The sequence below is a fragment of the Panicum virgatum genome, chromosome 5K (assembly GCF_016808335.1).
Source record: "Panicum virgatum strain AP13 chromosome 5K, P.virgatum_v5, whole genome shotgun sequence".
In the NCBI taxonomy this organism is placed as follows: domain Eukaryota; kingdom Viridiplantae; phylum Streptophyta; class Magnoliopsida; order Poales; family Poaceae; genus Panicum; species Panicum virgatum.
Genome location: NC_053140.1, coordinates 7,870,492 through 7,891,733, shown reverse-complemented (window position 1 = coordinate 7,891,733; position 21,242 = coordinate 7,870,492). Strand labels below are relative to the sequence as shown.

General features: G+C 52.3%; 1 protein-coding gene, 1 long non-coding RNA gene and 1 pseudogene across 2 annotated transcripts; 2 read left to right on the top strand and 1 right to left on the bottom strand.

The window, feature by feature from the left end:
- Positions 1 to 7,944: 7,944 nt before the first annotated feature.
- LOC120709641 lies at positions 7,945 to 9,592 on the top strand (annotated as a pseudogene).
- A 2,378-nt stretch (positions 9,593 to 11,970) lies between these two features.
- LOC120710475 lies at positions 11,971 to 13,364 on the bottom strand. The gene is made up of 3 exons (XR_005689905.1): positions 12,929 to 13,364; positions 12,510 to 12,679; positions 11,971 to 12,306 (listed from the first exon to the last, which is right to left on the bottom strand). It is a non-coding gene; the product is annotated as an uncharacterized LOC120710475 (long non-coding RNA).
- A 4,748-nt stretch (positions 13,365 to 18,112) lies between these two features.
- On the top strand, positions 18,113 to 20,322 carry LOC120706048 (protein ASPARTIC PROTEASE IN GUARD CELL 1-like). Its single transcript, XM_039990617.1, has one exon. The coding sequence runs from the start codon at positions 18,326 to 18,328 to the stop codon at positions 19,871 to 19,873; it is 1,548 nt and encodes a 515-aa protein (XP_039846551.1). The 5' UTR covers positions 18,113 to 18,325; the 3' UTR covers positions 19,874 to 20,322.
- The last annotated feature ends 920 nt before the right edge of the window (positions 20,323 to 21,242 follow it).

The following is a 21,242-nucleotide window of genomic DNA, read 5'->3' as shown; positions in this document are numbered from 1 at the left end:
AACCCATGAAGCTAGGACTCGTAAGCTTTAAATTTTAGTAGGCGAGGCTCATATCTGTTCCGCGCCGAAACGAAATGAGACCATGCCATCATATATTCATCAGAAATATATCCTAAAAAACAAGTTAGAAACTCAGTGTCGTTAACTCACTCCATCTTTCTTGAAACCATGTCTAGGTGGAAGGATCCCGGAGAGTGTGATTGGTTGGGTGCATATGCCCCCACCAGGATCCCAAGGTACAAAATTGTTTTGGCTGTTTGTATCACGTCTTGAGCCTGGCCAACCGTGCACAAAATTGTTGGAGCCCTTGTCACTCTCCGGAGTTGTCGGCGGCTTTAGCCTTTCTCGTGCCGTTGTACGTCGCAACACGACCCAAATGAGTCAGCGATGCTGCAGCACTGGGAAGAACTCGAGACATCATTCTCAAGATCGTGCCCGAGGCAATCATGGTAGGAGGGCTCTTCCTTGCTGTCTCAACCACGCTGCCTCAACCATAGGCTATGAGTGTCTTTTCCGCATAGGCGGATTGGCACTGTCGCTCGCGATAGTGACTGTGCTCACGTTCGTCATGTGAAATTATAAGTCCTCTCCTCTCATGTGACCCTCACGCTCGTGATCAAAGTAGAAACAACTTGATTGAAGTAGTGGAAGTCACGTTGACAGAACTTCATAATTTAAAATGCGAAGAGGTTGCGCGGGTTTAAACTGAATGGCGAAAAAGATTGTAATAATATTTTAAATGTCTTTTTGAGTAAAGCATGATACAAAACTATCACGATAGCATATTAGGTTAATCAAGATCCTCATAGAAAGATCACCAACTTACTGCTTTGGGTCATTTGGATTGATAAAAAATTGTTTTTCTTCTTCACATATCCAGGGATGAATTAAAGTATAGAGGGTGGGATTTTTCTGTTAGTATTGATCTCCTCCATTTAGGCCCAACGGACCAAATGGACCTTGACTCGCGCCCTGATCGGGGGCGCCCAGCTCATGGAAGGCTGGTGGGCCCCCTTCGCGCAGCCCCATAAAAGGGAGGTGAGGACCAGCGGCACAACACACGAGGTTCACCGCCGCCACTGTTCCCCACCTCAAAACCCTAATCCGATCTACTAAGGGAGGCTGTCAGCGACAGGAAGCGCCACCAGCACCGGTCACTGCACCGCGCCGGCATGCCAGGACGTCACTGCATCGCCATTGCCACTCCACTGCGCCGACCGTCGCCGCCCCTGCGCGGATCTTCACCGAGGAACGCGAGATAGCAGGCACCTCAAGCTCTACTGGGGAATGTCCTTTTTCCTCTCCTCTCTGTACTCAGCTGTAAATCTAGAACTTGTATCACTGGTAAAGAAAAGAAGAGAAGGAACCCCACTGATCTACTCTCTGATGATCCTAAAGTTTTAACATTGGTATCAAAGCCTACTCAGAATGTGTAGATCGAATTGGGAATGAGGATTTGCTTGCGAATCGAAAGAGACAGAGGAGAAAGAAAGAAAGAAATCAAATCGATCTCGGATCGACAAAGCAAATGAATCCCAAACCCTAGTTGGTCTGGAGGATTCGAAGGATTGCATCATTTCGGTGTGAATCGAAAGAAAAGACAGAAATCGATTCTAATCGAATTCGCAAAGCCCCAAACCCTAACCCTAGGAAAAGAAAGAGGTGCGGCGGGACTCACCTGGGTCACATCGCCGCCACCACTGCCGGTCAAGGCCGGGCGGAAGAGCACCAGAGGCGTCGGGCTCACCGGTGCATGACCGCCGTCGCACGGTGAAGGAACCGAGCCGCCGCACCACAAGCGCGCGAGCTCGAGCTCGGGCTCAAGCACCACCGCACGGCCGCTCGATGGCGGCGCGCTCACTCACGGGCGAAAGCACGCGCCGGCGAGAGGCACCGCGGCGGCACCGATGTCTTCCTCTGGCCGCCACGGGCGGACGTCGCTCCGTGCTCGCCTCTGTGCGCTGCGGACGGAAAGGGGGAGGAGAGAAGAAATAGTCGCCGGCCTACGCACGGCGGCGCCATGGCGCCGAGCCGAGCTCAGAGGCGCTCGACCGCGACGGCGAGAGAGCCGCCGACAGCGGCGCCGCCGGTCGGGCCCGAGAAAATGGGATTAGGTTTCCAGGGGAAAGGAGCCGGCCGGCGGGGTTTGTTCCCGCGAGATCGGCCGCGTTCAGGCCCAGGCGCGCGCGAGAAGCTGCCGGGCCGAGCGCCGAGCGTAGTAGGCCTTGGGCCGAGCTGGGAAGCCGGGCCGAATACACAGTGAACGAAAATTTTGTATTTTCTATTTTTCCAGAGGCATTTTGAATGATTTTAAGATAGTTTTGCTCCCAGTTTGTTCTCTATTCAACTCTGCACCAACGTGTATATTGATTAGGAGAATAAAAGAGTACAGTAATGCCTCTGGACATAGAATTTTACATGTTTCCGCTGCAAAGTTTTAAAGTTGTTACTCTTAATTTTAATTCAAACCAATGGGAGAATTATTTTTTAAGAGCATAATTAAAGAGCTTACTTTGAGTAAGTTTTGTACAGTTTTATCTCTATTCAATTTTGAACCAGCGGGATAAATTGTTTAGAGAGAAAATGTGTACCAAGTACAGTTTGTGAAAAGAAAGAAAAGTTTTCCGCTGCCATAAAAGATAGGAAAAGATTTCGCTGTTATACTATTGCTATCTTTCAATTAAGTCGGAACCAACGAGAAGATTTAATTGGAAGAATAGTCGAAAAGTCTTAAATTAAGTTCTTTCCCTGTGAGTAAAAGATAGAAAAGCTTCCGCTGTTTAAAGTCAAAGTTGAGTTTTGACATTTTTATGCCATTTGAAGTCTCAAAGTTGAGCATCATTGAAATTATAAAGATAATTCTCAAAGGAGACAAATCTAAAGTTAATTATAGTATTGTTATTTTCTGACCAACGTTGATGATAATAATATTATAATTTTTTTAATGAGTTATAGCTTAAAGTTTAAAGTCCATGGTAAATGTTGCATCATAGTGACCTTTTTTTTCAGAGAATAGATAAAGAACTGCTCTTAAATTAGAGAAATGTATTTTTCTAGTTTTCGCTGCAATAAAGTTGATTATCCTCTAATTAAATTCGAACCAACGGGAGAATTTAATTCTGAGTAGCAAATATATGGTTTTAAAGTTTATTGAGTTTTTCATACGTTAATTCCGTTTCTGCCCAACGGTGATATGGAATTAATGTAAAAGATTATTCTATTTCTGCCCAACGGTGATATAGAATAGAACTTAAAGTTTTAATTGTTATCTGTTCAGACAAAGATTTGCATGTAGTCCTTCTTGAAGGGACAAAAGAAAATGAACGGAGTACTTGCGACTCATAAAGAAAGAAGGTCATCACAAGAGAAAGTGTATTCTCTTTAAAGAATGTCTTGAAAAGAAAAGTACTCGTGGATATTGATCCAAGAAAAGAAGATAGAGCGATAAGAGCTTAGTTCAGGAAATTCTCTTATGTTCTCTCGATCAAGAAGAATTCATTTTGAGTTCATTCAAAATTGTGATAAGTCATACATGTTTAATTTGACCAACGTCGAATTAAGCATGTGTGTCATGGAATATTCAGATTTATTTTTGAATTTGATATGAGCCAATCCTGATATTTATGTCTGGAAAAAGTATGAAACAATACCCGCATGACGAGGTAAAGTTGGCATAGTGCTAATCCTGTATGGCGGGAGAAAAGTTGTGATGACTAAAGTGCTGGTTTATCCCACACTAGGAGAAAAGTTTGGAGTAGCTTTGCTATTCTAGAATTGATCGGGCACTTCTATTGTATCACAGTGATTAAGCACTCAATGAGTTTAAGAAGAATGGAAAGTTACATGCGAGCCTCAAAATAAGAAAGATATGCGAGCGTGACTTGCTAAAGTACTGGTAATAAAGGACTCTATTAAGTTCGTGAAGTGAATCGAGAAAAAAGTACTGTCATATCGAATAAAGGACTCTATTGAGTTTTCAAAGTAAAATGAATAAAAGGTACTCCCATACAAAGTAACAAATTACTTGATTCTGCATGTCGTAATCATGTGGATGAAATAAGAAATAAAAGTTTCCTCATTCACGAAAGTTGAGAATAGTTTTTGAAATTGTGGCAGAAAAGTTCATGCCACATTTCGAGGGGGAGAAATGTGAGATAGTTAGAAAGATACTCCTCTGTAATGTGCATTGAAAAGCAAGAGATGATCTATTAAAATTGAATGTGACCGTCAGGGGGAGTACAATTGTCACTATACTGATACCCCTATGTAAAGAAATGGCTAAATTCCAGTATTTAGCCATATTTACAAAAGATGGCAAAATCTGGGGGAGTATGGTATGAAGAGACCTAAGACTTGAAGAGAAGTAGGAATGCGTGTCCACTTCAATGATTCAAGAACAAAAGTTTCTCATGCCTATTGATGTTGCATACAACATCTGTTGTTAGCTGTCAAAGAAAATGAATAATATAAAGAATGATCTAGTTATGTAGGACCTTGTCAATCCATTGCCATTTGGCTAAAGGAGCAACAACAGCCCTATACAAAGTAAAGAAAATCAAATGGAGGCTGTTCACCTCATTTGAGGAAGTCACAAAAAAAATTCCACGAGTTAAGACCATGGAAGAAAGAAATGATTCCTAAAAGAGCCATCACAGTAGGTTATAATGGACCTACAAAAGGCAATGTGACTCCAGAGGGAATGTTGAAAGATATAAATCAAAATTTGTGACAAAAGTTTTAGTCAAAGAGAAGAAAGAACATACATGATACCATAATAGTAAATTCATTTATGGATTGAAGAAAGCCACGAAACGGTGGTATCTAAAGTTTAAATGAAACAATATGATTTTTTTGTGGGTTTTCCAAAAGATTGGGGAGGACAATAGTTTTTAAGGAAAAGTAAAAGAATGGGAAATCTGATTTCCACATCTTAAACGAAGATAACATCCTACTTTCTAGTGGTGGTGTTAAATTTTGATCTCGGTGATGTGTTTTCATTCTACGAATTGAAGCTCATCGAGATAAAAGGAAGGGGGTATTATGGCTACAACAAAGGCATACTTGGAAAAGATTCTAAAGAAATAAAGTATGCATATGAATAAACTTATGCCTGTTCCTATCGTTAAGGGTAATAGTTTTGGGAACCTTAGTGTTCCAGGAACCAATATGAAATGGAAATAGTTCCAAATGCTTCAGCTGCTGGAAGGTTTATAGGCGCGCAAGTAAAGAACTTACCTTGACATTTTTTGTGTATCCGGGTTATTTTGGCAAAAGTTCAATCCAGATATAGATCACTGGAATAAAATTGAGAATGTCGGCCTCATGCTAAGTTGGAAAGATCAAGTACTCTCAAAAGATTGTGAGTACAAAAGTAGAACATGTGAAATGTGTAGCGAAATCCACAATTGTCGCTAACTTTCACACTTGGGGGTTTTGTGTGGAAAAGCTCCAAAATGAAACAATTATCAAAAGACATGGTATAGCATGGTACGAGGCCGAGGGACAGGCAAAATGGTTAAGGGAACCTGTACTCGGAATTGATAATGGTTGACAACAGCAATAACCATTAAAGTAGTTTGCTCCTATGACAACGAGTCAAGTGTGGTGCCAAACACATTGACACAAAGTTATACGTTGTAAAGGAGAAAGTCCAGAATCATGATGAAATGCATTGTGAGTATAAATGACAGAAAGTGTCTGCGGATCCGCTTGCTAAAGGCTTGCCGCCCAGTGTGTACAGAGAACACACAGTCGACATGGGTTTATGGTATAGCCTATGTTTTCCGGACGATAAAGGGCCCAAAGTTAAAGTATCTATTTCAGAACCGAGAAGTGTGTTGTAGCTGTTAAGTCCATCGGCTATTGACCGTGACGATGAGGCATGCTCATATGCACTAATCCGTAATGGAGTAGGTAGATAAAGAATCAAGAATGAAGAAAGTAAAGATTGAGATAAGTTAAAAGACAAGATGAGATCAAGGGGGAGAATGTTAGTATTGATCTCCTCCATTTGGGCCCAACGGACCAAATGGACCTTGACTCGCGCCCTGATCGGGGGCGCCCAGCCCATGTAAGGCTGGTGGGCCCCCTTCGCGCAGCCCCATAAAAGGGAGGTGAGGACCAGCGGCAGAACACACGAGGTTCACCGCCGCCACCGTTCCCCACCTCAAAACCCTAATCCAATCTACTAAGGGAGGCTGTCAGCAACGGGAAGCGCCACCAGCACCGGCCACTGCACCGCGCCGGCATGCCAGGACGTCACTGCATCGCCATTGCCACTCCACTGCGCCGACCGTCGCCGCCCCTGAGCGGATCTTCACCGAGGATCGCGAGATAGCAGGCACCTCAAGCTCCACTGGGGAATGTCCTTTTTCCTCTCCTCTCTGTACTCACCTGTAAATCTAGAACTTGTATCAAAAAGAAGAGAAGGAACCCCACTGATCTACTCTCTGATGATCCTAAAGTTTTAACATTTTCAGTTATCCATCCATTCTGCATTCTTTATAATCTTTTTTTTCAAAATTCTTAAAGGGATCTCTCCAAGACGTGTTGGTTTTATGTTACATGGATTATGGTTTTATGTTACATGGATTACACGAGAATGGGTGCTAACTATGACCCAACTCTGTGCTCCACTCCAATCCCATCCCATCTGATGGTGCTGGGCTTTGCGCACGCATAGCTCATAGGCTTTACGGACGTCTCCAGGGCGGATCCAACATGGGGAGGGGGCTCCACCCACACCCACACCCACACACACCACCACCACCACCAACACACACAATTTTCAAATACTATGAATGAAGAAGAGGGAGAGGAAAAAGGAAATGAGAGAAGGGAGAAAAAAGAAGTTTCCCAGTTGGCCCCGTCCGAGATCACCAGATAACTTTTCTCTTGACTGATCTCACTCGCTTCAAAGTTGTACAAGAGCAGATGACTACACAACCATACTGATAAAAAGCCTCGCTTCTCTTAACATTCTTACACCGCTTTCAGTAGATTGTTCCTCGTCGTAGTAGTAGTGGCCTAGTGGGCACTTCAACGCCACCACGACGGGCGACCCTGTTGTTCCCCGCGGTCGCAGACGCAGGGCGCTTCAACGCCACGCCTGCGCCTCTACGGCGGACGCGTGCGCCTGCTCCCGTGCGCCGGCAGCGTAGCCCGAGCTGGGCACCTGGTGCCTTGTGGGTCGTCAAGCTCAAGCGCGTCCCGAGCGTCGGAGTCGCTGTGATGGCGTGCCGGGTTCGCGAGGAACGAGATCCTCTGCAGTCAGTCTCCTGGCAGTCGCTGCTTCGGAGCCGTTCACTGCCATCCAACGGAGCAGCTGAGCCCAGGCACTCTATCTCGTTCGCACCTTGTTCGGCCCAACAACACGGCCTGCTAAGCGCCGCCGCCGTCTTCTGCTCAAGCACCATGCCGTCGCCATCTTCCGCTCGAGCGCCGTCGCTATCCCTTTGCCCGGAGCCACGCCGTCACCATCCGCTCGCCCAGAACCGCGCCGTCGCTTCCCTTCGCTGCGAGCTGCATCGTCGCCACTCCCATGCCGAGCGTCTCGCCGTCGCCGTCCCTTCGCTGCGGGATGCGGCATCGTTGCGTATGAAAGGGCGTGCTGGTGTTAGGATTAGTGCTCCAGCTGCTCCAGCTAGTGCTCTCGGGCTTCACGCCATGTAAGCACACGGCCAAGCATAGTGCGGCAACGGCAAGGTAAGGGAAGCAGAAGAACAAGAACGAAATTGGGCCGCCCAGGGATTGGATTGGAATTCAATTTCAGAGGAACAAAGGAAGGCAGATGCTTTCCTTGCCATGCGACGGTAACTAGCTCAGCTCATCTTGTGGCTGCTGCCCGATTCCCCAAGCACAGGATCGCATACCAAGGAATTAATCCTTTTGCAATTGCTCTGTTTTCGCATTGAGATGGACAAAGAGGAGGAACTCTAGCTAGCTATGCGAGCTGGTCGGATTTATGCTCGGTCGGGTCACCTGGTGTCGCCCCCCGCTGCTGCTGAACCTGATATTGTGGCGCTGAAGCACATCGACAGCTGCGTCGCCGGCACGAATGGCGGGTCCGCCTCGCCGCTCAGCATCACAACGGCGCGCGTCCCGGGCAGCAACTCCGACTCTGGGCTCGAGCACGCCAGCCCCACCAGCAGCGCCCGCCGCACCTCCCCGTCGTCGCACTCGCTGCCCAGCCGCGGGTCCACGGCGTCCACGATGCGGGCCTCGCCGTGGAAGCTCCACACCCACTCTGGGTGAGGCGGATTTTAACTTTATCCTATTATAATAATCGCCACATCCTAAAATAATATTTTTATTTTTGACATTACAAAATCAGTACGAAAGAAAAAAAATATTTACAATTTTACCGCTCTCGGCCCCGTGGGGCCGGCAGCGTGGCTGTCCAGGTAGGCGCTACGTCCCCTCTCGAACCCCCCCTCCACACGCACACACGCCCGACCCGAGCTCTTTTATCCAGCCCGCGTGCCCAATTCCAGCCCAATTCACACTTTCTCTCCTCCTCTGCTCCGCGACTGCCCCCTTCGCCTCCACCTTGCTGCTGCGCCGCCGGCGTCGCCGGGAGCGGCAACTCCTGGGCAATCGCCGCGGAGGTGCTGGAATCCGGCAACGCGGCGGTGCTGCTGCCGCACGCCGCGGCCGGGGACGAGGCAGCGGCTCGGGCGCTCCTTCTCCTCACCCGGGACGGCAACGACGCGCGCGTCGGGCTCGTGGCGGACGGCGTTGTCGACGCGCTCTCCGCCGCGGCGGCGCGGTCGCCGCGCTCGCGGCCACGGCGCAGACCAGCCTCGTCACCGACGACGTCAACAAATGCAGCATCAGCGCGCATCCCTCGGCCATCCCGGAGCTGGTGGGGCTCCTCCGCCGCGGCGGCCCGCGGGAGCGCCGCGAGGCGGCCACGACCCTCTACGAGCTCTGCAAGCTGCCGGATAACCGCGGCGGCGCCGTGCGCGAGGGTGCCGCGCCCGCGCTCACCGACTTCGCCGCCGTCGGCTCCGCCCGCGCCGTCGAGGTGCTCGGCCTCCTCGCCAAGTGCCGCGAGGGCACCTCGACCTCCTCGCCAAGTGCCGCGAGGGACGCCAGCAGCTGTGCAAGATCCTCGGCATCGTGCCCGTGCTCTCGGGCGTCGCCGGGCAATTGAGCAGGCCGTGCTCGTCCTCAATCGGGCGATAAAGCTGGGAGCTTTCCAGCTCTGCGAGACCCTGGTGAACGACGACAACTGCAAGATCGCCAAGAACGCGGTCGAATTGGCCCGGACGCTCGAGACAGCGTGATTCGAATTGGGCTGTCCAGAGATGAAATTTGTCATGATTTTGATTTGGCACCTGCTCGATTGGGTGCTGGCCTCATTGTACAGGGGTAGAAACAGCAAAGGTGAAGCTTCTCATCTTCTTCTCTCGTTCTTTTCATTTTCCCTTCTCTTTTCATGTTGTAGCGGCGCAGAAAGGGGGACAGATTAGTAGAATTTAGCTCGTGTCCATATGGTTAGAACCAAAAAAAAAAAACATGGTTCCTGGTCTTATCAGTTACTAGAACTGCTTCCGTGTTTCGGAGAATCACCAGATCACCCTGTCTGAAATGTTGTCCACAAGCATGATACATCTGATGATCTTCATATACTCAGAAGTCAGTTGATCCAGTGTGGTCGGTCGCTACTAGTTTCGTTTCTTCCTTCTTTGCTGTGCTCCATAGTTTTTCATGGCGGCGGCGCAGCAGCAGCAAGGCAGAGGCGGAGGAGGGGAGAAAGAGTGGATTGGGCTGGAGTTGGGCAAGCGGGCTGGATAAAAAGGCTCGGGTCGGGGGTGGGGGTGAGAGGGGACGTGGCGCCTACTTGAACAGCCGCACCGGCGTCCACGGGGTCAGAGTGGTAAAATTGTAAATATTTTTTTCTCCAGTGTTGATTTTGTAATGCTAAAAATAAGAATGATATCTCAAAAAATGGCGATTGTTATAACGGTACAAAGTTAAAATCCCCCTGGCGAGGGGACGGCGACGACGCTCGAGCTGACGGCGTGACGCTTGAACATAAGACGGCGGCGGCGCTTAGCAGGCCGTGTTGTTGGGCCGTACAAGACACGAACGAGGTAGAGGACGTGGGCTCAGCTGCTCCCTTGGATGGCAGTGAATTTGGATGGCAGTGAACGGCTCCGATGCAGCGACTGTCGGGAGCAGTCATGGAGACTGACTGCAGAGGATCTCGTTCCGTTGGGGCCTCCCACGGCAGCAAGCGAACCAGAGACCGATCAGCTGGTTTGGTTGATCCCCTCTCGGCCTCTTCCTGGCCGCCGCCTGGCCTTCTTGCTTCTTGCTCGCAGTGTGTTGATCAGAGGCTCAGACAGCTGCTTGGTTGCTGACAAGTCACAACCAGGTTCTGGTTCTTGATGGCCTGGTATGACACTGGTGTGGCGCACCGGAGCAATATATGTACCGGCGCGCGAGGGCGCAGCTTGTACGTGGCGCCGCGAGCGACGTCCAGACGTCCAGTAGGCAGCCGTGTGACTCCCTGCCCCAGACTTGGGGTCAGGTATGCTCCTTCAGATGGCTAAATGAACTGCGAGCAACTTGATCCGTCGACGGCCAGCGGGTTTGGTCGCGGCAGCCGGCCCGCGGCGTGGCTTGCCTTGCGTGATTCCGCGGAGGGTCGGTCCCGAGCGCCGGCCGGGGCGGTGGGGCGCCGCCCGCTCGCCGTCACGTCCACGTCTGCTACTGTCGCACTCCCCGGCTCCCAAATTGCACGCCAAGATGTCACAGTCACCTCTCGTCCCTGCCGCGCTTATCTTTCTCATCTCCGGCGGCTCCTACCGCTAGATCCACAGTCCGGTGCCGCCTTTATCTGAGAGGACGGCGCTCCCCAGCCCAGTTCCTACCCCACCGGTTATCGAGCCGCCTCTCTCACTCTCAGCCGTCGGCGTCCTCGCCGCCGGTCTTCCCCCATCCCACCCCCATCTTGTAAGGTCACCAGTACGGCAGTGCCCTTCCGGCAACCCAAAGTCCGGGGCTGCCAGAGCTCCGCGAGAAAGAAGCACAGTGCGTGTGTAATGTCATGAGCTCCATTCCCGGCACAAATGACGCCATGATTATGTACTGGTCCATCCACCAGGGAGGAAAAAGAAACAAATCTCATTGCATGGAACGACGGCGTATCCAATTGTTGTTCTGTTCTGTATCCAAGCCAAACAAAATAAAACAAAAACAAAGGGGCAATAATCAACAGGGGCATGTTGTGGCCTGAGCCTTTATTCGTTCACAGGCCAGTGGACACGATTAAACAAGAACGCACTAGACTACAAGTAGAGTGGTGCAGTGTTTGCAAGAAAAGGATGAACGCTTGGACATGGGACGAATCGATGGGGGCCAGTGAGGAAGGATACACGCCGAAATGGGGCATTAAGTTGAATTTCATACTTTGCAAATTTATTTGCTCTGTTCGGCTGGCTGTGGCTGGTAGTTGGTGCTGATTTGTTGTGAGAAAAAAATACTGCTGATTGGCTGGTGGCTGGTGCTGATTTGGTGTGAGAGAAACACATGATTTTCATGTGGTTATTTTTTCTTTTCAATGTAATCCACCTGGTCATTATTGAACTGGTCTGGGCAGCAGCTCATCTAGGTGCACAGGATGATACTACTTTTTTTTATTTTTCAATGAAGGAGATACAATATTACGATTCATTAGAGTTACCTTTGGCTCCTCTGTACAAACAGGGGTAAGCTAGGCTACCACAGTCAGCTTCTTCGCTTGCTTGCCTAGGCTGCTAGGCACGTAGAGGAGGCCGTCATTTCCGCTTGGTGGCAGAGTCCTATGTCTAGCGATGTAAATGGATCGAATATGGAAGGATATTATTGATATCATATTGGTTTTTATATTTTGGTTCAAATACGGAGTCAGATACGAATATTATTAGTTTTTGTCGGATAAGATTGTAATAGATATTGACATCAGAAAAATGTAACTTTTTAGTATTCTGATACAGATCAGTTACGGATATTGAATACTCGGAATCGGATACGGACAAATAAAACCCTTCCAGACCGGATCGAATTCGAATACAATTAGAAAATATCCGTACCATTTACATCCCTACCTAGGTCTTTATCGTATGTTGGAGTTGGACATTCTTGGCAGATCCGCGGCGACGACCAAGGAAGGCAGCCTTGTCAACTCCACAACTCCATCTCATCAATGCACTGCTCCAATATGGTTGCACTAATAGTTTGGAGCCGTGGCTCCACTGAACTAACAATGGCAGACAGCGGCCTGATGACCCCACCGAAGGGTAAGGTGTCGGCTTTATCCTGCACCAGAATCAACATATGATGAGGGGCGGAGCTAGCGGCAGGTCTGACCCCCACAAATAATGGAGCCCTCTCCACTTTGAGGAGAAAGGGGGAAGAAGTGGAGTGAAAGAGAGGAAGAAAAAAATTAATTAGCTCCTCTTAATCCAATCCTAAATCGGCCACTGATATGATGGATGGTATGGAGAAGCAGCACGACATACCTGACATAATAGCCGACGCCAAGAAGCAAGCAAATTTTAGCTTATGATGACATCGACAACTTCGAGTATATACGAGACGCTCCGGCGACCTATAATCGGCCTGTACATTCTCATCCAGTTTCTCGCCGACATCAAGCAGGTCAAGCGTGCCATGGTCACGGAGCCGGCGGCTGCAAAAGAAAACGAACCTTGGAAGTGGCCACCACACCCCTCAATTATTCTTTCCGCACCAAATCAAACATCGCAGTAGACAAATTTGAACCAACAATTCATCAAATTCGAGTTCCCCACAATCCAAATCGAGCGTATGAGAACTGAATCGAAGCTAGGTATTGCCTAATAAATCGATTACGTCGAAGATTGGAGACTGGGTTGCCGAGGAAACTTGCCAGTGAGTAGGTAAAGACGGTCGAACTCACCCTTGAATCACGCGTTCTTGATGCGCAGTAGCTGCTCCCCGGTGACACCTCCCTGAGCACGGCGGCTCCACCGAATTGACGCATGTGAATATTCTTCTAGCTTGTTATAGCTCACAAGGCCATAACGTTGAGGTAGTAGCTATAGTCATCATTAGTAGTACCTCGGTTTAGTCAAAGGAGTACTCACCTCAACGGCACCACTCGCAGCCATTAGTTTAAGATTGGCTTGCTGCTTTCCTGAATGGGGATGCAATGCTTCTACCACCGTCGAGGAGGGAGATGAAGCGGTAACTTCACCTTTCAACCAAGTACAAGGTAATCGTACCATCGTATACATCCAACCAAACAGTTGCTAGCCAATGCAGGCTACCGCAGACCACCGAAACCAAACAGACCCACTAGCATTGATTTAGCCTGGACAAAACTGGCTTGGCTTAGGATCCTAGTCAGGCTACAACTAGCCATGAAACCAACCAGACCCGTAGATTCTTGCGGCAACCGGATAGCGTCTTTGCTTGATGCCATCGAGTGATGGAGGGTTCGGCTAGGCGGGGCTGGTGGTGTCATAGAGGTCTTAATCCCACTAAGATGTTACTAGGAGGCTTTCAATCCAACAAACGGACTAGTAGCAATCAGGATTGTTGTTCCCACCACGTACAAGTTCATCCTTGCTCGTGTTTCACCGATGGAGACCGGAGAAAGTATGTTCCCTTCTCCGGAGACCTTATTTAACAGGCCACATCTTTTCAATTGGGTCCACGGAGGATCAGCTCCGTGCAAACTTGTTGGATCGATGGCGGCCACCACCCATGACTCCCTATGTATAGGAGAGGAGGGAGCCACATCACCACATGATTTGTGGTGTGCTAAGGCAGGGAGAACACAAAGTAAAGTCGTGCGTCAGTTTGCACAATTACACCTCTGAGCCCTAGTTTGCAATGACGTTGTTTAAGCTTTAGTAAAGTGCCCCAGGCCATGTCTGAGCGCATTTGCGAAGTAAATGAAAAAAAAAAATAGGTTCAGGACTTGGCGAGCCGCTCGCCTCCATGCTGCAGCCCAGACCGGGACGCGCCGCGCCTAGGCCCATTTTTGTGGTAGTCGCTGTCTCCTTTTTATTACACAGTACTAGTACTGCTACACACGTAGGAAAGGATGGAAAGTTGGCTGGCCCGGGGCGTTGTCGAGCAAAGCCCAAAGGCAGGCCCGGCCCTGGCAGCAGCATGCCCACCATCAATGATAGCTGTTGCGGCAACCCGCGACGTAGGGAAGAGGAAAACCCAGCGATCATCAGGCGTCTCCAGCAGTCCTAGCCAGCACTGGCGATTTGGTCGGGAAAAAAAATTGGCACAGTAATCTTCAATCCCGTGCGTATGAGAGGGAGGCGCCTCGAGCTGTGCCTGTGAGCGAGCTAGCGCTTCGCTCCACGCTAGCGAGTACTGTGCAACTACTGTTCATAGATTAAAAAATCAAATCGCCAGTTAAATAGCCCGCCGTTGCGGGTGCCCTCAGTGCTGACCCCCACCTCAACTTCCCTTCCTTCATGCGCGCCCACACAAAGTAGGCGAAGGCGAGCCCCGCCGCACCTGAATTAGCGGCTTTTATTAAGAAAAATTACTCACATGCCAATGGTTAAACGCTAACTCGCTTTAATTAGCACCGGTCGCGCGCGCGCGAGCACACGCAACGGCACGGCAAGGCCGGCCGGCCGGCCGGCGCCTCGCCGGAGCAGGTGCGTCGTTCATGTGGGCTCGACAGTGATGGTCCTCTTCTGCGTCCGCTGCTGCGCTGCCGTTACGCCGCAATTAACGCGCCCTGTGTAACAAGTTTCACGCGCGGACACGGGCTCCATCCATGATCCATCCATGAATGTGATCCGTGGCGACTGGCGAGGACGACCTGACCGGAGCCGCGCGGTTCATTACTGCCCGAGACCGATCTGCCCAGTTACTCCGAACCAAATGTTGGCAGTAATTTTTTCTGTCTTGCATTAACTACTGCGACGAGGGCCGGAGGGGGGATTAACACCGGGTCCGTGCTCCGTGGTACACTACACTTGTGGAGTACTACTATCTGTATACCAGCGGCACTGATCTTGGGAGCAATAGTAAAGCCAGGAGGAGTTGGTTAGCGGCTAAACGGAGGTTCTGATTACAGCTTGACGCTTCGGCAGTTGCAGAGAAGGACCTGGGCTTCTCCTGCTCGGCTCCAGATATCTGGATTCTTTTCTTAACAGTACTAGTTTGAAATGAAACTACCACACCATCAATCTTAACAAGCCACAGCCCACATGGGTGCGTGAAATTTTTTCGCAAGGCCGTCGGTTTGGCCCGTGGGAGGGAGACCATGACATGATCTAGGAATGTGCACGCTGCACAGTGCACAGGGAGAGCAGCAGCATCCAGAATTCCAGATGCGGCAGCCGGCAGGGCCGGGCTTCCCAGGAGCTATGCGATGACCGGAGCGCTGCATCTCTACCTGTCGATCTCCATTGCCAAATCGAGTCCGTTGACCTCCCTACCCTTTTCTACAGAGTACACTCGTCTACAGGCACGCAGAGTAAAAATAAAATTATACTTTTGTTCCTTTGCGTTGTCGATCATTGAAGCAAGTAAAAACGGATGCAAAACGCTTTGGCATCGCGCACAATATGTGCGGATGATTTTCGTGGGACCGTGATTTTTTTTTTTTTTTGCGAAAGGGGACCGTGATTTGGTTGGCCTGATCTGCGATCCTGCAGCATGCAAGACGGGTAGGCGAACGGCGTACGAGCAGGGCGCAAGACGACAGGGCCTGGCAGGGGCACTACTGTCTACTGCTCCATTTTTTTTAAGCCAACGACTCGAATCAATACAATACCCGCTGCGCCACAAAATGTGGGTGGCCTTTGTCGTTTCGCACCCAACGCGCCCTGGCTGCTGGAGCTGGAAGAAGCGGCATTGATCGATCCGTCGCCGTTCGTTAGTTTGGACTTTGGAGCAGAGCACACGCATGGCGCCAACAAATATTCAACTGCAGAGCCCTCCTCGCTAATCCTGCGCAGAGCCCGGATTCTTGTATTGTGTAGGCTGCAGTTTCCTGCTCGTCACCTTGCAACGACGCAGTGGATGATGGAATGCACACGCCGAACCACAAATTGGGCGCGCAAGATTCCGCAAAGCTTTGCTTAAAAAAAAAAGATTCCGCAAAGCCGCCGGAACGAGAACGTGACATATGATCTAGGAATGTGCACAGAGAACCTGCGGAATCTAGGTACAGCAGACCAGGTGAGTGTGAGTCTGCCATTTTTTTCAATATAGAAAAAGAAAGAAAGAAAGAAAAATAGCGACTCAGCCACCGCAGGAGCTTGACCGGGGCACTGCCGGGCTGCAAATCTACCGATCTTTCGACCAGAGACTCGCTACCATCTTTTTTTCCCTACAGATTATAGCACATGCAGTGACGCGGTAGGTTTCGGTACTGTAATACTTTTATTGTTATTTGATAATTAATATTTAATTATAGACTAATTAGGTTTAAAAGATTCGTCTCATCGTTTACAGTTAAATTGTGTAATGAGTTATATTTTTCAACTGCATTTAATGCTTCATGCATATGTCCAAAAATTCAATGCGATGGGTAGTGTAGAATTTTTTTTTTGAAAATTGGCCGCGACCTTTTTTTTTTGTTTACAGACCACACTTCCTTTTCTTTTCCTTGTGGACGCAGCAGAACGCGAGGCATGGATGATCGATCCTGTCGCCGCGCCTGGAGGCTGGAGCAAGCGAAGCAATAATCCTCTGAACGGGGGGAGCTCGTGAAATTTCGCGGGCCATGATGTGTGTCGGGTTTGATAATGGGAATTGGATTCCGTAGGATTCAAAGACGGGTAGGTAAACGGCGCAGGCAAGGCGCAAGACGGCGGCGCCCATCCTTGCATAATCCGTCGGCAGCGCCGTTAATCAATGTTTACTACTAGTCGGTGGCGTTTGTCTTTACATAACTGCAGTGTGCAGGAGAAGAGACCGCGATCGTTAGTTTGGGAGCACGCGCGGCGCCAGCCTTATATTCAACTCAAGGGGTTCCTAGTAGCAAAATCTCTGCACCGACCGACCGACGCAAGCTGCGTGCTCCCGATCTCAGGCTAAACGAACAAACCTGAGAATGGCTCGCTGCGTTACGTTACGGCGCCAGCAGTAACTAACGACGGTGCCGCGGAGCATGGCATCACGTGCCACGCTTAACTGGACGCAGCTGCAGTGCCGGAGCACGGCCCCGAGGTTGCGGCCGTGAATGCACGAGCACGACACGGGTAGGCAGCATCGCCATTGCTGCACGGAGATTTGGAGGTGATGATTTTGCGCTAATCCTGCGAACCCAAATGATTACTCGCCCCGCCCGCCTGTCCCGGCCACCAGCGTGTGCAGGTCAAGGTTCATCAAACCGGTGGGAACCGGTCTACCGGTCAAACCGGTCCGGCCCGATTCCGGTTTGGTCCGGTACTATATCGGCCAAAATTCAAAATTTAAATTTAAATTCAAAAAATAAAAAATTCCCAAAAAATTCCTAAAAATACTTCAAGGTGCAATGAATCTAATAGTGTCAAATTTTCTTAAAAATTCGTTCATTTAGTATAGTTTGCGGGGATTTAAAGTTAAATCAAAAAAGAAAAAAGAAAAAATGGGCCGGCCCATTAAAGCCCACCTGTCAAACCGGTCAAACCGGCCGGTAAACCGGTAAAACCGGCCGGTAAACTGGTTGCACGGGAGCTTTTGAATTTGAATTTGAATTCAAACTGGTCAAACCGACCGGTAAACCGGTAAAACCGGCCGGTAAACCATTCAAACCGGCCGGTAAACCGGTCGGAACCGGTTGCATGGGATTTTTTGAATTTATTTGAATTTGGATTTGAATTCAACCGGTTTCCACCGGTTACCGGTCAAACCGGTCCGGTAAACCGCTACCGGAGGGCGGCGGTTTGACCGGACCGGTCGGTTCGGTTAACCCTGGTGCAGGTAGACCTTGTCCTCGTCCCTCACCACCACCGTCTTGTTGGAGCTTAAGGGCGTGTTTGGTTCGTGGCCTACAGCGCCACACCGCGCCACACATCCCGCGCCGCAGGTGTGGCGGCCGAATCGGCCGCCGCAGGTTAGGCGCGGTGTGGCGCCATAGGCGCCAAACCAAACATGCCCTAAAAGCTCCTCCGCTCCGCTCGCCCTCGCCGCCGCGGGGGTGGAAGCGGAAGCGGGTTAATCCAGCACCGGAATGACGTGATCCCCCCGTTCCTTTCCATCCCATCCCGTACCCTCTCATCACTGCAGGCTGCTGCTGCAGCAGACGGCCTTGAAAAATCCCACCACCTTCCTTGCTCCCTGCATCACCCACTCCTCGCGCCACCCACCGGGAGCGTACGGCGCCACAATGCGGCCGCCTACCCTCCTCCCGCTCGCCGCCGCCGCCGCCCTCCTCGTCCTCCTCCTCCTCGCCGCCGCGCCAACGCCCGCAGCCTCCCGCCGCCACCACCCCGCGGCGGCGGCGGCGGACACGGAGACGCTCGACGTCGCCGCTTCCCTCTCCCGCGCCCGCGCCGCGCTCTCCACCGACGCCGCCGCCGCCGCTTCGCTGCACCAGTCCGCCGCGGCGGCCGGGAAGCCGAAGCGCCGCTCCCCGCGGAAGGGCGCCTCCCCCCTCACGCTGCGGCTCCACGCGCGGGACTTCCTCCCGGGCGAGCAGGGCCGGCACGAGAGCTACCGGTCCCTGGTGCTGTCCCGCCTCCGCCGCGACGCGTCCCGCGCCGCGGCGGTGTCGGCGCGCGCGGCGCTGGCGGCGGACGGGGTGACGCGCCTCGACCTCGTCCCCGCCAACGCGTCGGCGGTGTTCGCGGCCTCCGCGGCGGCGATCCAGGGCCCCGTGGTGTCCGGCGTGGGGCAGGGCAGCGGCGAGTACTTCTCCCGCGTCGGGATCGGCAGCCCCGCGCGGCAGCTGTACATGGTGCTCGACACCGGCAGCGACGTGACCTGGGTGCAGTGCCAGCCCTGCGCCGACTGCTACCAGCAGTCGGACCCCGTCTTCGACCCCTCCCTCTCCGCCTCCTACGCCGCCGTCCCCTGCGACTCCCCGCGCTGCCGGGACCTCGACACCGCCGCCTGCCGCAACGCCACGGGCGCCTGCCTCTACGAGGTGGCCTACGGCGACGGCTCCTACACCGTCGGCGACTTCGCCACCGAGACGCTCACGCTGGGGGACTCGCCGCCCGTCGGCAACGTCGCCATCGGGTGCGGCCACGACAACGAGGGCCTCTTCGTCGGCGCCGCGGGGCTGCTCGCGCTCGGCGGGGGCCCGCTCTCCTTCCCGTCCCAGATCTCCGCCGCCACCTTCTCCTACTGCCTCGTGGACCGCGACTCCCCCGCCGCGTCCACGCTCCAGTTCGGGGACGGCGCCGCCGAGGCCGGCACCGTGACGGCGCCGCTCCTCCGCAGCCCTCGCACGAGCACCTTCTACTACGTCGCCATGACCGGCATCTCCGTGGGCGGGCAGCCGCTGTCCATCCCGCCCTCCGCCTTCGCCATGGACGCCGCCTCGGGGTCGGGCGGCGTCATCGTGGACTCGGGCACCGCCGTCACGCGGCTCCAGGCCGCGGCCTACGCGGCGCTCCGCGACGCCTTCGTCCGGGGCACGCCGTCGCTGCCCCGGACCTCCGGGGTGTCGCTGTTCGACACGTGCTACGACCTGTCGGGCCGGACGAGCGTGGAGGTGCCCGCCGTGGCGCTGCGGTTCGAGGGCGGCGGCGCGCTGCGGCTGCCGGCGAAGAACTACCTGATCCCCGTTGACGGCGCCGGGACCTACTGCCTGGCGTTCGCGCCCACGAACGCCGCCGTGTCCATCATCGGGAACGTGCAGCAGCAGGGCACCCGCGTCAGCTTCGACACCGCCAAGGGCGCCGTCGGCTTCACGCCCAACAAGTGCTAGCCTGGCGGCAGCGGTAGTAGTAGTGGGGCGATTAGTGGAGGAGGTAATTAATGTAATGTTATTTAGTGGGGCCGGGAGGGGACGGGGAGGACCCACCGGGGTCTATGCGCTGCCGCTGCCGGTCTGGGGAGGCGCGAAAGGCCAAGGCGAGGACAGGTGATTCCATGCCATGCCAGCCTGTGCGGTGGGGGTCCCGTGTTCTTCTCGGTCTTTGAGTATGGATGGGGTGCGTGCTTGCGTGTCGTCGGGCTTCTTCCTTTGGGGTTGGGTGTGGGTGTGGGTTTGCGTGGTGGATTTGCGTGCGTGGAGGTGGAGCCGTGGCATGACCAACTACCTCTTGCCATGGGGTGCTCCGGTTTATTTAAAATTTCATCTCATGTCCAGAAAATGGAAGTTTCCATCCCTCGGAAACACACTTATTACAAATGGCTTAGATCTGCAAGTGTATTTTGTGTTGATTGTGTCGGTTCGTGGCGTTGTCGACGACGACGAGCTCGCTTTGGTGACATGGGCCCTGATGAACTTTGGTGGCGACCGGCCGGGATCGGGTCACATGAGTCGCCTCTTTGCGCCCGTTGGAATGCATGGATCGCCGGAGGACGTAAAGATCATGCAATGCTTGTCGGCGCGGCTTTATGCACAGGGCAATTTCCCTCTAATGCACATGCTTTTGTTACCAGCGGGTACATGCTGGGAACTACCCCCTGTATTCACCGGATAGGTTACCCCATGCGATGTAGAGAGAGAGAGAGCGCGCGGGGGGGGGGGGGGGGGGGGCATGTTTGTTGCTTGTGGGGACCTGTTATCATGACTGCGGATGGGTGGGGATTGCGGAGATGGAGAATGGAGGATGCAGGTGAGGTCAGGAGCGAGGAAGTGGATGAGATCAAAGCGGTGAGGTGAGGCGGGGCGAGGAAAGAGCCTTGCTGCTGGGGCGCAGCGTCCGGTGTCCCGCCCTGAGCAGAGGCCCTCTGTTCCCTCCCATTGATGGTAGTTGGTGGCCGTTACTGTTGGTCGTCCGTCTTCAATGCACCTGCTGCATGTGAGCCCAGCGTCCCTGATGCCTCCGAGACCCGCCTGTCCCCAACTCCCCACCGCGCCATCCCGTGGCCCGTGGTCGTGAACGCGCCGTGCCCTCTCCATGCTCGTCGTCAAGAACGGCGCCGTGTCCGGCCGCCACATGTCCTCCCAGTGATCGCGCGCCTTTGGCACCGGGTGCGTGCACCAAACTTGTCGCGCGCATAATAAATCGCTCGAATTATTCCCAAAAAAAGATAATAAATCGGTCGAGACCAGTGTATAGTACTTTAGATCCCATCAGCTGCTACTTCAACAGAAAGGCTAATCGTGCGCTGTGCATTCGTATGCA